Source organism: Neolamprologus brichardi, chromosome 10 (assembly GCF_056152115.1).
Source record: "Neolamprologus brichardi isolate AB-2024 chromosome 10, ASM5615211v1, whole genome shotgun sequence".
NCBI classification, from domain to species: domain Eukaryota; kingdom Metazoa; phylum Chordata; class Actinopteri; order Cichliformes; family Cichlidae; genus Neolamprologus; species Neolamprologus brichardi.
In genome coordinates, this window is record NC_142113.1 from 2,674,416 (window position 1) to 2,690,538 (window position 16,123).

Consider the following 16,123-nt stretch of genomic DNA (forward strand, 5'->3'; position numbering starts at 1 on the left):
TGTCATTGGGAACCGCTACATCGATCACTACGGCCGTCTTCTTCTGTTTGTCTACCACCACTATGTCCGGTTGGTTAGCCACCACCATTTTGTCCGTCTGTATCTGGAAGTCCCACAGGATCTTAGCTCGGTCATTCTCCACCACCCTTGGGGGCGTCTCCCATTTTGACCTCGGGACTTCCAGGTTATACTCGGCACAGATGTTCCTGTACACTATGCCGGCCACTTGGTTATGGCGTTCCATGTATGCCTTGCCTGCTAGCATCTTGCACCCTGCTGTTATGTGCTGGATTGTCTCTGGGGCATCTTTACACAGCCTGCCTGGTGTGATAGACCCCAGCCTCTATGGATCTTGAGGCGTAGTGGTTACGAATTTGACTGCACATTTACTCCGACATCATCCTAGTGCAAAGATCAGTGGAAGCAGACAAAAACAACAAGCACGGATGCTACAAACTTTACCTGAGTCATTCTCCTTATGGGGACCTGATATGTTTAATATGCTGCTGAGAATATAGCCCAGAAGAAGCGTATAGTATAGCTTTTATTTTGGGAAGAGACATTTCTCTGTAATAAACTCTCTTTTCCAAAGATGAGTGATTCCTCAATCAGATACAGGGCTCGCAAAATTGCTAGCCCGACGTCCCGGTGCTAGTGATTTTTCCAGTCGGGCTACCGAAATCTATCTCTGCCCTGCTCGTCGGCCTATCGTAGGAAGGAAAAGTATATGTCAATGCTTTTGCATTCTTTCAGAAATGTAGCTGGGTAATTATGTCACTGGCATCGGTGAGCCACTGTCAATATGTGACATATTGAAATCGCGTTTGAATTTGCGCTTGTTTTTTGCTTTCACTTTGCAATCGCGCGAACTGTGTATAGAGAGCGATAAGAAGTTGCAACGCGTGTTTGCGTACATAAGATTTTCAGGAGGAGGACAGACATTTCTTTAGAACTCTTAAAGATGTCGAAGAAGCTCCTTTAAGCAATTACTGTGATGTTCCTCCACCTCCAAAGAAATGTCAGAAGGAGTCAGAACCACAAAAGAAGCGCGTATTCTCGGAAAAGTGGTTGCAGGAGGTGAGCTGGCTTCAAACAAATGATGAACGCACAGAGATGTGGAGAATGTGCCGTGAAAATTTAATAAATGACAAATTAAAAAGGCATGAACATTTTCTTTTGTATCGAAAAAATATCGAACCGTGACACCAAAGTATCGAACTGGGAATTTTGTGTATCGTTGCACCCCTAATATATATATATATATATATATATATATATATATATATATATATATATATATATATATGTGTGTGTGTGTGTAGAGAGAGAGAGAGAGAGAGAGAGAGAGAGAGAGAGAGAGAGAGAGAGAGAGAGAGAGAGAGAGAGAGAGAAAGACATGACTCTTTAAATCAAAGACAGAGTCACGATTGTATGGGAGCAGTTTAAACCTATGTACATACAGAACCCTTATTTACAATAAATCTTTACACATACAGCAGAATTATTAAGCAATGATCACATTCTTACCTGTGAATTTACAGTCTTAGAGTAACAATTTTAGGGAGTCTGGCTGTGGCAGGTGTGTCAGAAATCTGTATTGCCTTTGTGAATATTCTTGAGTATGCATCAAGTAGCAGTTACTGCAATCTTAGGTCTGTAAAGCAAAAATCAGCTTCATGAGGCAATAGTTTGAGCAGCTGTCAAATGAAACACAAGCAACATAGCAGTAGCATCAGACCCTAATCTAGTCAAGTCAAAGTTCAATGTTTCAAGTGTTTGAATGTTTCAAATATCTGCAAATTAACACTGAGAACTGACTGAACTCTTAAAACGATACAAAGTAACACAGAACATTTGCATTCTTAAGTGGTGTTACTGCAAGTCAGTGAACTCATTACTCGCAAGCCTTCCATCCACGGTGAGAATAATTACAATGTATAACACAGCTATTTGAAAGAATGCACTTCTGATTTTCAGAGTAATGGCTTTACATTCCATCGACTCTCACACGTACTGTTCACGACTAACACACCAATGCTACAAATTACTCCGAAACAATAAATAACTGCTAAGAAACCTTCACCCAGTGCAGTCTTAATTAGCTTATGAGGAAGTCTTTGAGTTTGACAGGCTAACAGCAATACTGGATCCTCTTTTAAATATGAGTGCATGTCAGCGCTGTTACAGCACGTTAAGCTTGTCGTAAATGAATGCGAGAGAGGACGCTGCTGTCAATAAGCCACTGCTCCATGTTTTTGTGTGCATGTGTGTCTGTGAGCAGTGTGACAGCTCAGTGTGCGCAAATGTTCAAAAGTAGCAGGGCTCCTAATTAGTACTGGGTTCACTGTTGTACAGTACAAAAAGGGGGAGGGCTCAGATCCCATCAGTGCTGTCTAACAGTCGGTGCTGACTCTCTTGAAACAAGGACTTCTTTTATTTCCCTGTGCAGCTCTTTGCCCGACAGCCAGCTTGCATCAAAACAAAAGGGCCCCATTCAGTCCTGATTGGATGGTTGGCTGGTGTTGACGTCGCTCACAAGGCTCTTTATTGCTTGCTGTACCATCTCTTCCTGCAGCTAAGTCATGTGACATCCCTTATCTCAGAGGAGACCTCAGGTGGCAAACTCCTTTCGGTGCTGCTCCAGAACACACCAGACGTTTTTGTGCAGTTGTGCTTTGATACTCTGTGGTCGCTCAAGCACACATGGCTTTGCTCTGCCTCTTGAGCTGGACATGCGTAGCTTCATGCTAAGCTGTGGTGAAATACAGCTGCTGCGTCCTGGTAATATTTTGGACTGTGACTGTTGCTTTTTCGGAGCTCAGGTTGGTTTGAATCCAGGGAGAGCTCAGTAGAAACATTCCTCCCCTGAAACAAAAAAGTTTACAGTTAATAAGTGCAATCAGGAAAACAAGAAAATGAATTATTAGCCATGATAGAGGCCATGTAAAGCTTTATCAATGCAATATGATGTTCAAAATATCATACTCCCAAGTTTCCAGCATGCAAACTGACTTCCATGTGTCATAATTACAATGCGAAACCTCAGATTTTTAATTACAGGTTCTGCCAAACACTGTTTGTATATAATCCCTTTAAAAAATACAGCAATATAATCTGTGTGCACAGGCTTTAAATGACCTGTTTCTAATCTTGTAACTAATTTGTTTTTATAAGTAATCCATAACTTGTCCAATGATCCATGTGAGCCTGCATCCTAGCTGATGTAGGGGAAGAGACAGGCTCAGTGGTCTACCACAGCGCTGTTATTTTGCCACTGCATGGAAAAGAATTACCTCGGGGAATTCGTCTGTAGATGCTCGTAAAGAATCATAAATATGACATTAAAATTACTTGTAAAAGTTACAGGTTTATTTTTATATGATATTCACAAGTGCAAATGATTCACATATTAACAAGCGGTAATTAGTAGTCTCCTTTATGTTTGAAAAAGATTGTCATGGTTGGCTGTGTGGCAGGCAAGCAGAAGTGGTGGACCCAAAATTGCAGGACTCTGGGAGACGGGAATAAACTGAAAACTTTATTGCTGGAGGAATGATTCACAAAATAAGACTTACAAAAGCAAAACAAAACTCTAAACCGAGGTGCTGGAGGACTGGTCATTACAAACACACAGCAAGTTGAGGGTGAACAGACGTTAACGACGCGATACCGAGTAGGGGAAGACACAGACACTAAATACAAGAGGTGAACGGAGCAAAGAGGAAACAGCTGGGAGACACGGCTGACGCTGATTACACTGACGAGACAGGGAGAGCACAAAGCTGAACGCACTGACATAGGACACAGACCTACAAAATAAAACAGGAAGCACACGACAGACAGGGACACAGACTCGTAAACAGGCATAATGATGTCACGGACAGACAGAGGGACATACGGGCAGAGAAGAATAAGCACAGGCAACCTAAACCAAACATGTCGCAAGATAACAAAACCTAAACCAGAAATAATCGTCATCATCATCAACATCATCATCATAGGATAACTAAAGAATCAGAATATAATTATAATCAAAACAGTATCACCAGAGAATAAAAACTAATCCATAATGCAAAAATAAACCAAAACATAAGAAACTCAAAATGCTGGGTCGAACCGACCCAGGACCGTGACAGTGATGGAGATGGCTGATATTATTATGCAAGAATGGCAACGTTCCATCTTTTCTTCTTCTCATTATTATATTTGAATAATGGTGAAATTATTACCAGATTTGCATATATTTTCAATCGATTTCTTTTTACTGTGTATGCGCCAAATGCCGACATAGCTGTTTCAACAACACCTGAAGGAGTGTTCATTTAAATGCAATAAATTAGGACTTTCGTGGTGCCAGCTAACATTCACCATTTAAACGATTGCTGAATGTTTATTAGCTGATCGTCTTTCTCATTATCTAATCTTGGTTGAAAAATAAACTTCACGGGTGTCTGCGATACCATGTCACCGTATGCTGGACAGCCTTCTTAAATGTTGGCTGGACAAACTGTGCATTTTCAGGGTTTTTTGAAGTTATTGTGTTTTTGTCACTTTTTCTATTTTAAGGATGGGTTCAGTTAAAGTTTTACAGTCAGCCTTGTTTATGGTTTCTTGCATTAGGTTCCTCTTGTATCTCCTGTGAGAGCCTGTCAGTCCTTTGTATATGTTTCCTGTGTTATGTCTCTGTGGCTCGTCTCCCTTTCCTGTTCCCATGTTCCCCTCCTTGTGTTTCATTCCATGTCTTCCCTGCCTGTTATGTGCATGGATGTCTGTACTTCCCCCAGTCCCAGTGTCGAGCCTGTGTGTTTTAGTCTGCATCTCAGTATGTTTCCTGTCTCTCATCCAACGTTTTACCTATGTCATTATGTTTATTACAACACTCTATAGTTGAGGGTCTATCCAGAATGCTATGCGTGCAGTTTTCCCCATCTTTTTTCTCTCTCCTGATACTGCATCTTTATTGTTTATTTCTTTTAGGGACTGTGTTAATCACACAAACAGAAAAGATGATTTGTATCAGAAGCTACTGACTAATTTATGAGGCTAGCTCAAGCTCTAAATATCACAGGAGAGCTTATGAGACCACAAACTCTCTGCAGGAGCCTCTGAAAGAAAAAGACACAGAAGAACAAGACAAGGAAGAAAAAGGACGTGCTGCCACCGACTGCCTCTACATGACTCTTTGCAAAGACAGCAAATTCATACTATCAAGCTATCATACTGTCTGAACTCGAAACTGAAACTAAATAAAAAAAGAAGAAGCAAAAGTGGCTGCTTTGGCTTTTCACCTAACTCGTCTCAACATTGTGTCTTAAAAATCATATTTATATACAACTAAAAAAAATCAAGTTTTGCACCCAGAATTGGGTGCGGGGAAAAATTGAACAAATCACTGATGGCGACCCTCCCTGAGCCTGGTTCTGCAGGAGGTTTCTTCCCATTAAAAGGGAGTTTTTCCTCTCTACTATTGCGTAAGTGTTGCATCAAATTTAGGACTTAGCAATTCATCATAAAGTTGAGGTATTATCCTCAAACATATTTGCGAGTCCTTTTTAGTTGTATATAAAAATGATTTCTAGGGCACTAAGGCTAATCACACACTAATTAGAACAATTGGATAACATTATGAAAAAGGAAAACAAAATAATGTTTGAAAAACTAGATATGTAATTTTTTCATATAGATTTCAAACAACATACTATTTGATGTCAACATATTTTTGTTACATCTGCAGTGCTCGTTGGTGTGCGTGAGTATATCCTTCTGTCTTGCTTCACATTTTACTTCTGCTTGGCTAGCTTTAGCCATGCTAGCATCAGCACAGGTAGAAACAGATATACATCAGAGAATCGGCCATGCATCTAAACTCAAAAGGAAAACTACAAAAATAAAAATATGGATAACTTTCAGATTAGATCCACATTTCCCACAGTAAATACACATTATTTCATATTATGCTAAAGTCAATGGTTATCCATTTTAGAGAGCTCAGAAATGGCTTCAGGGACTTTGTTGTGACAACAATTTTCATCTGACGTTTGTTTACTGAAACTCTACCCAGTCAGAAATACAACAACACTCATACAAAAGTCTAGACCATACGTTTACTCTCAGCTCAGTAACCTGGGTTTGGTAAATGAAAAGTGGTTTTGTTACATATGCTGACACTGTCCCTCGTTTCGTTTCTGACACTCCACTCACATATTCACATCATACTTTTCTTTTGTATGGACACACTGGCTCTTTCACTTCAATCAATCAAAGCTTTATTTGCCACATGCAGGTTGCCCTGCAGTGAAAAAGTCGGAGATCGGTAGCGTTACAGACAAAAAAAACCCCACTGAAATATACACTACAATGGGAAAGTACAAGAGGAAAAAAAGAGACCTCTACTCATGCTGTGCTTCCATGGTAGGACAGCATGAGAACAGGAAACAAAAAAACTCCTCTGCACAAAAAGCACATAAATGTCCACAGCACAACTTGTGAAAGACATGACAAGCCACAGGATTGGGTGGGGAGTGAGGAGTAATCCAAAGCGAACACAACAGCCGCCCTGCACAGCGCCACCATTCCAGCATGGCACACAGACCCACCGTGTTCCCCCGCAGGAAACAAAGGCGTTTGGAAAGGGAGGGGGGATGAGTGTGTGCATATCAGTGTAAGTGTATGTGTGTGCGTGTCCATAGTTCAGCTGAGACAGTGTCCTTCGCCCTGCCAGGCTAAGTAAACAGTCTTCCAGCCAACCCAGGTGGCCTTGCATGGAATGGGAAGAACAGTCTAAACACAGTCGTTATCAGGGTGTTGTTGTTCGGCTCCAGCCTCGAGAGCGCCGCTGGCGCCAAAGGGGTATCGAGGTGATGGTGCTTTTTACTTTAGTGCGAACAGCTCATATGAATTTCAAAGCAGTTCTACAGTCCAACACTGGTCTCTCAATCTCCCGTTGGAGAGCCGCGAGCTTCTCCATACTTGCGTTCTGTGATATTGTCATTTCTTGTGCTCAAGGAGCCGATTCTGAGAACTCACGGCAGTGAGCCTCCCCGAGATGTCATCCAATTTGCGCCCAGAGATGTTATTCCGGGCTTGCCCTTCTGAGATGCATCCAGTTTGCAGTCAGAGATCTTATTCTGAGTATTCACAGCAGCCGTAGCCTCTCCAAGATCTTATCCGTGCTGACTCAATGAGCCCATTTTGAGAAACTCACACCTCTTCCCATCATTTCAATCCCAGCGGGCAGCCTTGTGGGGGTTTGAACAGCCGGTTCCGCTTTCTTAATTCTTCGATAAGTCAGGGCCAAGCCTGCTCTGATCAGCCAGAACCCTGTTACCATGGTTCCGAATAGGTAGATATCTTCAGCACTCAGGCTCACCCGAGCCCAAACTTCTCATTGAGAAAAGGGTGTCGAGTGCATTTAGGGACCAGTTGATCAAATCCATAATTCCTCTTTTAGGTTTTAGAGAACAGACTGTGAGAGAAAGTTCCAGGGAAAAGTCACACTGAATGTGTCAGTAGAACATTTTTTACATGCTGTAGACAGCAGAAAACAGTCAGCTGCCTGTGTTTAACATATGTTGTCTGACTTGTTTGAGAAAAATAGTGTAAGACGTACAAAGCCCCATGGAATGAACTATGACACCATGTTGGAGGGTATATTGTAAAAATAATTATGGTGCCCAATGTCCCAAAAGTTATAAACCCACATTAGAACCAAGGTCAACATGACAATAATCAAGGCAACTTCAGTGATCAACAGTAGTGTGAAAGCTTTAAGAGAAATATGAAGAAACAGCCTTTCAAGATATTTCTGTGGGAATAGTTTTTACAACTCAAAAGAGTTCTATAAGCAAAATATGAACAAAGAACAAACTATGCTATATTACAGTTTAATATGTGAATAAAATCAGAATCTATTGATTTGCATGTCATAAACCCATATTATTCACAATAAAACTCAGAAAACATATCAAATATTTAAACTGAGAGTTTCTGAAAAATATTAGTAAATATTTAAATTGTGTTTTTATTTATATATTTTTTTAAATATTTCATACAGCATGTGATTTTTTTAATGTGTTTCATTTCAATAAAAAAAAAAAACTTGGTTTCTAAAATTTTTTAAAACAACCTGTGATATCTGTGATTCTACGTGTGGGAAAATATAAGAGAAGGGAGCTCATCCAGGTCACTACTTCTGTTTAACTATGGATATGTATCACACATTTGTCTCAATAGCTGCAAAAATTCTAGAAAACCAAATTTATTGCAAATTTAAGACAAAATCTGACTTCCCGTGACATCGCCCACAGCCGCTGAATTTCTGTTTTGCAACCTCTAAATGAGCATTCTCTGCCGTCTTGACAGGAGCAAAGCAGACGTGATGAGAAATGGTGGGTCTGACTGTGAAACTGCATTAGTGCACAGTTTCATAAAGTGGTTAGTCCTGTATTTTGCCAAACAGACTAAAGTTTTATTTAATATGACCCAAAATGAGGAACTAAATCATCAACATCGCAGGAATGTGTCAACTGTTTCCACAGACTTATTCATAAAGACTAAAAATTGAAATCACAGCTGTCACCATCTCGTAACCTTAAGACACAATATAGGTCTAACTATCAATGACAGTAAGAAGACACTGAAAACAGACCAATCTTAACCCAAAACAATGTCTGAGACGTGCCCACAAACAACACATGTTAATAATTAAAATGTTACAGCATGTACGAAGTAAGTCCTAATGCTGAAGTTAACTGGTACATTGAAATCTTAGTTTACACAAGGGTGACTCCTTTCTGAAGAATTCAAATATCTGATGTTAGGACACCAGGAGCTTTTACACTTAAGCTGAAATGGCACTGATAACAATCTGGAGGGCAGAATATTATTTGGAGGCTTGAATCTATTAAAATACAGCAGAGCTAAGAGAAAAGCCTCATCCAACAAAGTAGATACTTGACCTAGAAACAAGGTTTCTATTATGGCTGTCATAAAAAAAAATCTCAGATACCAATAGATACTAAAAATGTAGATGCTCATTTGCAATAGTATCAATACCAACAGTGCAATCTTTGCCTTTTTTATTTGACATAACTTCACACAGCACGCTGCAGACAGGCAGACACGCAGCTCCTCTCCTCTCTAGCAACTAAACTTGGTGACGTTAACAACATTGAACAACAGTTTGAAGAATTCTGGAGGTCAGTACAGCTTCTGTTAGAACAACAATGAGGTACTGATAAGTTATCATAAATGTTAATCTGGCTGAAACGGTATGCATAGTCACAAACCCAACCTCAGGGGTCACAAGCTTCTCGTGCCAGACCCACGCCGAGATACTTGGGCAGACGTCCAATGCGGCAGCCCCTCTGGAAATCAGGGAGCGGCCAGTCTGATAGCCATATTAGCCATCTGTTCAGTTATCAATAAAGTCTTATAGTGGCAACTATGACTAAAACCCCTGGTGAACTATTTCTTCAGGTGTATGCACTGATGGTCCACTAAGACAAAATGAATTGCTTTGAAAATGTTTTACATACAAAAGTTCATTCATTTCATATTAGGTGTGTATCCTGGGTGCCCATATTCTTTGGGTTCGAAGTTGCTTTTCCATTCCTGCACACCCAAAGTAATCACTGTGTTGAAATGCAGTAATTTGCATTTCTAAATCTCCGTTATTACCTGTGTCACGTGAAGGATGTCATATCTCTACGTTAGAGTCTGTAAATCCTTTCTTGCCCTCATTTACCAGCACAGGCTTCTCTGTTCTTGTGTGCCATACTAATACCTAGAGGTAAGGAGAAAGGCATGGACAAGCAAAAAACATACTCAATATGATGAGATACTAATACAGACATTTTGGCTAGAAATGCTGTTTGCTGGTAATAGGCTGCCTCATATCTGCTACACAATATCCAGATGCAGAACATAACATATTTAAAATGAGCCTCTGAGCTTAAAGGGTTGGCGCTAAGCTGACAGTTTAATGACTTTAAGAACAAATTCTTCTGACAACACAAGATCCTAAGACTCGTCTTCTTATTCTACCAGCGTTTCCAGATGCAGCTCGTTTCATTGTCATTTCACTGGCATTGCATGACATTTTAAACATATAGAAAGCCTCCTTTTCTTACCTTAGTACAGTTAGCAGCTTTAGGCTCCAAGTCACTGAGAGTGACCAGCTCTTTTAATAAGCTGCTCTCCTGATATCCTCCCTTTACCCCACGCAGCTTGAAATAAGCCTGAGGTTTGGACAGAATGAGCTGCAGGTTTACTGCAAACCCAGCCATGTCGATAGCAAAGGGCCGGTGCGGGTCAAATACAGTTTTCCAGCCAAACACCTTCCCCAAGGTGTTTACTTTGGGTGACTCATAACGCAGGCCACCCACAAAAGCCACGGGCCACACCGACACCTTTTTAGTGGAACGCATCTGTTAGTTGAAAACAGACACAGAAATAAACCACTTATGCAAGTCATTTAAAAACCCATACAAAAGATTAGATTTAGCTAAAGATCACAGATGGTAAAAAGATGGACGTAGTGTGATGTCAGTTTGTGAAATCAGCGTCACAAACTTGGTGTTTGGAAAAAGGACTTAGAAAGTTAGAGCTGAGGACACTGCAATGAGCACAGGATGGTGCTTGTCAATGACGTGCTAATGCACACGCTAACTGTCCTGATTCTAATGGAATCATCATTTAGAAAATATAAGAGTTTTAAAGCAAGTCGCACAGACCTGTCGGCGACCATCTGGCAATCACCAGTCACTAGGGAAAATGTGCACTCCCCTGACCAGCTGTTAGTAGTTGCTGAAAGAAACAGTTTGCTAAAGCTCCCAAAAACACAGGGCTGGAGACAGTCACTGACCTGCTGCTAGTCACTGGTTGCCAAAGTAAAAGTGTTCATTCTGCAACAGGTAGGGTACGGTTTCTGGCAGTTGCTAGTGTGAAACTGGTTATAAAGAAGAGTATAAAGCTGTACTGAAAGTCTCTTTGTTATTGCTTGTAGTAACATGGAAAATGCTAGCTTGTTTGCAGGCACTTTCACTAGCTACGCAGCAGTGAAGTGAGTAGCAACACAAAACATTGAGAACGTTTACTTCTCCTGTTTGTTGTGCAGAAACCTCCATGCAATCATTTTCACATAACAGAAGCCAGTAACCTTCTGCAAGCCTTCATCAATTACTTGAGATATACACATTTTTTCCTTAGCTACTGGAGGTTACCTATGCCTATGTGAGGCGTAACATATGTGTATATATATATATATATATATATATATATATATATATACAGAGGTGTGGACTCGAGTCACATGACTTGGACTCGAGTCATTAATTTTATGACTTCAGACTTGACTTGAAAAAATGTTCTAAGACTTGTGACTTGACTTGGACTTTTACACCAATGACCTGGGACTTGAATTGGACTTGAACCGGTTTACTTGAAAAGACTTGATATTTCACCCCAAATATAAAATTTTACATGCATATTATATAGAAAGTGAAATTCAAAGTTTCAGACTTTACTGACTTTACTCGGACTTTTACACCAGTGACCTGAGACTCGACTCTGACTTGCCTGACATTACATGAGACTTGACTTGTGACTTGAGGATAAATACTTGAGACTTGCAAAACAATGACTTGGTCCCACCTCTGTATATATACATATATAAGACTTGTAACTTGCAACTGAAACCATAAACTCATTGTAAAAGTGTTTCATGAAGTCGTAGATTAAGAAAGCCAAATTAAATTTCCTCACCTCCTCAAACAGCTCCAAGCTATATGTGTTGTCATCATCTGCAAAGTAGACAACCCCAGGCTGGCTGTTATTTACGCTGAAGGTCTCCCGTAACCACCGGAGAGCTAGGTTCCTCTGTATGGTACCACGTGGTATTCGGGGGTCCCTGGTGTCCCCGCGTACCTTATAGTTCCTAGGTGTCTCCACATTGAGGTGGGTGTAGTTGAGCCCTGTGTTGTGGAGAAGATGACTAACCAGACTGGTCCGCTTCTGGGAGTCTTCTACCAGGATCCAATGCAAGTTGACCACATGAAGCAAAGTGTTGGCCAGCCGTGTCAGCTCTGCTTTCTGCACCGGGCGGCTGTAAGTGGGAGTGATGATGTGGATAGTGGGCAATATATCCGACCAGGGTGGAGGGCGGCTGTATATATATTCCGTGCGTACCACCTCCACAATGTCCCGGTTCTGAAGCGAGCATGACTCCTTAAAAGCAAAGGTGTTTCTGGAGTTGGAGTGACCATCAGTTCTGTCATCTAGTCAGTAAGAAAACACATTACAATGAGCTTCTGTGTGCTCACAAATAAGGATTGGCATTCATGCTACAGTATATTTCTGTACAGCAAGATTTATTTCTTGATAATTAATTTTACTATGTGAGACAATGTTAATACTCTTTGATCAGATGCTAAGCTGCATCAATAAAGAGATGTAATATTTTCAACACTTGCTGAGGTACACACTAGAAGTAACTTACTTTCCTGCGTACAACTTTGACGACAATATAAAAATATGCACTATATCCAACCTGGTCTCCTAACGAATGCATTCCTGTATAAGTGAAATACATTCACAATAACATTTAAAATGTATTTTCTCTCCAAAAGACAAAGACTGCATTAGGAGGCAGAAGACCTTCCTCCAACAGACTCTATATGTGACATATTTATATTTATATTTAAATTTTCAACACACTCTTTTTTTTTACCCTTTCGAGCGGTAAGCAGAGGAGTGAGGGTGCTCTGGTGCCAAACAGTGATGAGTAGTGTCCAAGGCAACACGATCAATATAATGGCAACGATGTCTCGTCTCTTCGGCATCTCCAGGGTCAGACCTGAATCATGTTCCTACCTGCAAGGGTGTGTAACACAGGATGGGTGCACAGTTATAAGAACTAGAAAGCTGTGAATTGTCTGAGATCATACTTGCATCTCACTGAACCAATTAAAAGGGCCTTTGGATCTATTTTAATGTCTTTATTTTGTTTTCTATATTTAATACATTGAATAAACTGAGGCATTCATTATGACAAAAACGAATTTTATGTCAAAGGTGGGCAGGTGGGACCCAAACAGAAGTCACAGACACATACAAATAAACTAAATAAACTAAATCCAAAATCTCAAACAGACACACAATACACAGGCAGGAAACTGAAGATTGGTTAACAGACACTCAGATAAAGAACAAAAGGAAATTGGGCTAGATATACATCAACACAATGAGGACAAATTATTGGGAGTGGAAACACCTGGAAAACAATAACAGCTGAAACTAATCAGGGGTAACAAGACAAGGGAAGTAAGACAAAATACGAGACACAGGAAACAAATAATTACCAAAATAAAACATGAAGTAACTAAACAACACATAAAAAGATATTGGGGAAAATAAACTCAAATTTTAAAGATCAAAGTATAAACAATAGTAAAGTCTAAAAGAAAACCAGATAACAAAGGCAGCAAGAACAAGAAACTAAACACAGAAACTTTACAATAATAAAGAGATTTCCAAACAAAAAACTCAACTACATGTAATAACTAAGTCTTAATGTAGTAATGCTAAGTAATACTAACACACAATACTAGCTAAACATGAACAGTCCAAAACTCTGAATTCTGGGTCAAGGACCCAGGACCACGCCAATATGTAAGTCATTTCAATTTGTATTTTAAGGTATATAATTGGGTTTGAAGTGCTTTTCAAACATTCCCTTAGTAGTAGCAGATTCTCTTTAACGTGAGTGGATGAGCTCGTTTTTGAGTCTGTAGATATAATGGCCCTTTGCTAGAGGTGGGTTACATTTTGAAGTGTATGTTGCATGGAACATGGTGGCCCTCAATTTAACACTATCATACTGTAGCTGCAAGGCACAAACTTCAAGGAAAGAGGAATTTTGTTAATAAATAGTCTCAGTCTGCTGGAGCAGGCCGAATATAGGTCAGAGACTGCTCTAAGCTTTCCATTTTATCACAGCTGAAGATGTACTGGTGTACTATTATAGCAATTAAGCTAATGATTTGAAGAGGGCTTCCGTGCTTCTCAACACAGTGGGCACAGACAGACAGTAGTAATTCACAATGAATATGTATATAAGCATTACACCCAAACATTATAAATATATATATATATATATATATATATATATATATATATATATATATATATATATAGTTTAAAAGTGAGCTGACTTAAGCCTTCTTTCCATTATAGCAGTCGTTACCATGTTAATGGAGACCATTAACATGGTCTCGGATGAGACTGTGGTTTGGGCAAGGACTCAGTAAGGACCAGAGCCAGCATCCCCAAAAGCAGTGATGACTCAGTGTTATGAAGAGTTTGAAATTTGTTTTGAATATATAACTGGTAGGCTTACAATGACCTTGGTCAGGTGGTCAGGGATGTCCTTGTATGAGGCAGAGATAGAATAGAATAGGATAGAATTCAACTTTATTGTCATTGCATCCGTCACATGTACAGGGCAACGAAATGCAGTTTGCATCCATCCAGAAGTGCTTTAGCCATGATATAGATATATTACAAAATATATATTAGCAATAATATAGGTATATAGATATATTACAGAAATGGGTCTGTTATAGGTATGAGGGTACAAAAATGGGTCTACTATGTTACAATGTACACGGTATGAAGGTATGTTATGAATATGCTATAACTATAAGTATGCACAGGCTGTAGTGGGTATACAAGCTATCTGCAGGCTATAAACAGGATATAAATATGAAGCTATACAGAAATATGAAATATAAAGCTATACAAAAATATGCAAGTTATAAACAGTTGTAGAATTATAATTATCGTATTGTACAGAATGATTGTTTATACAGAATCACACAGTAGTGCAGTTAAGATAAGTGAGATATGTGGCTAATTTCTACAGAGGCTATATAAAGTGCTAGTGGTTGTGAGTGGTGGCTCAGTCCATGTTATTATTGTGTGTTTGAGGGTACAGTTGTCCATTGTGTGTGTGTGTAGGTGGTTGTGGGTGTGTGTATGTTCAGTCCATGAGTTTAACGTGGGTCAGATGTCAGGAGGCAGAGTTCAAGAGTCTGACAGCTGTGGGGAAGAAGCTGTTCCGGTACCTGGTGGTCTTAGTCCGGAGGCTCCTGTAGCGCCTCCCAGAGGGCAGGAGGGTGAAGAGTCCATGTGATGGGTGACTGGGGTCTTTGATGATTTTCCCAGCCCTTTTCAGACACCGCCTCCTGTAGATGTCATTTATGGCAGGAAGTGGAGCTCCGGCGATGCGCTGGGCAGTTTTCACAACCCTCTGCAACGCCTTCTGGTCCGAGGCAGAGCAGTTCCCGTACCAGACTTTTATACAGTTGGCCAGGATGCTCTCGATGGTGCTCTCGATGGTGCAGCTGTCTGAGGACAGGTGGTTCTTCCTCAGAGTCCTCAGGAAGAAGAGGCGCTGGTGAGCCTTCTTGACCAGCTTGGACAGGATTTGAAGTGTGCTAGGACCAGCTGCTCTAAGCACTTTGTAATGATGGGGGTGAGGGCTACTGGGCGGTAGTCGTTGAGGCTTGGTGGGTTGGAATTTTTGGGTATCGGGACGATGGAGGTGGATTTTAAGCAGGCCGGTATCACAGTGTGGGCCAAGGACAGGTTGAATATGTCTGTCAGGACTCCTGCAAGCTCCCCAGAACACGCTCTGAGAACATGCCCGGGGATGCCATCAGGACCTGCAGCCTTGTGGACATTAATCCCGCTTAGCACCGCTCCTACATCGGTGGGGGAGAGTCAGTGGGTGGTGGTCCGGCGTCACATCTGCTTTGGTTGTGATTGTGGGGTTCCCTCGTTCAAAACGAGCATAAAAGTTTTTGAGCTCGTTGAGGAAGGAGACATCAGAGGATGCGGGGGAGGGTTTGGTGGTCCTGTAGTCTGTTCTGGTCTGGAGTCCTTGCTACATGCGTCGGGGGTTGGAGTTGGAGAAGTGCTCTTCTACCTTCTTTTTGTAATGGTGTTTGGCTTTTTTTATACCCTTCTTTAGCTTAGCCCTGGCTGTACTGTAGGTGTGTGCGTCTCCTGACCTAAAGGCAGTGTTGCGGGCCTTCAGGAGGAGACGAACATCCCAGTTCATCCA

General features: G+C 40.8%; 1 protein-coding gene across 3 annotated transcripts in view; it reads right to left on the bottom strand.

Annotated features, from left to right (window-relative positions):
• Positions 1 to 1,427: 1,427 nt before the first annotated feature.
• Positions 1,428 to 16,123, bottom strand: part of b3gat1b (beta-1,3-glucuronyltransferase 1 (glucuronosyltransferase P) b) — a 48,286-nt gene continuing 33,590 nt past the window's right edge. For all 3 annotated transcript variants that reach the window (XM_035906867.2, XM_006788709.2, XM_087847062.1), the window contains exons 3-7: positions 12,728 to 12,870; positions 11,764 to 12,275; positions 10,131 to 10,427; positions 9,679 to 9,784; positions 1,428 to 2,865 (exon numbers count right to left, since the gene is read on the bottom strand). In XM_035906867.2, the coding sequence (XP_035762760.1) occupies positions 9,698 to 9,784; positions 10,131 to 10,427; positions 11,764 to 12,275; positions 12,728 to 12,839 (1,008 nt within the window). In that variant the 5' untranslated portion in view covers positions 12,840 to 12,870 and the 3' untranslated portion in view covers positions 1,428 to 2,865; positions 9,679 to 9,697. The remainder of the gene's footprint in view (positions 2,866 to 9,678; positions 9,785 to 10,130; positions 10,428 to 11,763; positions 12,276 to 12,727; positions 12,871 to 16,123) is intronic.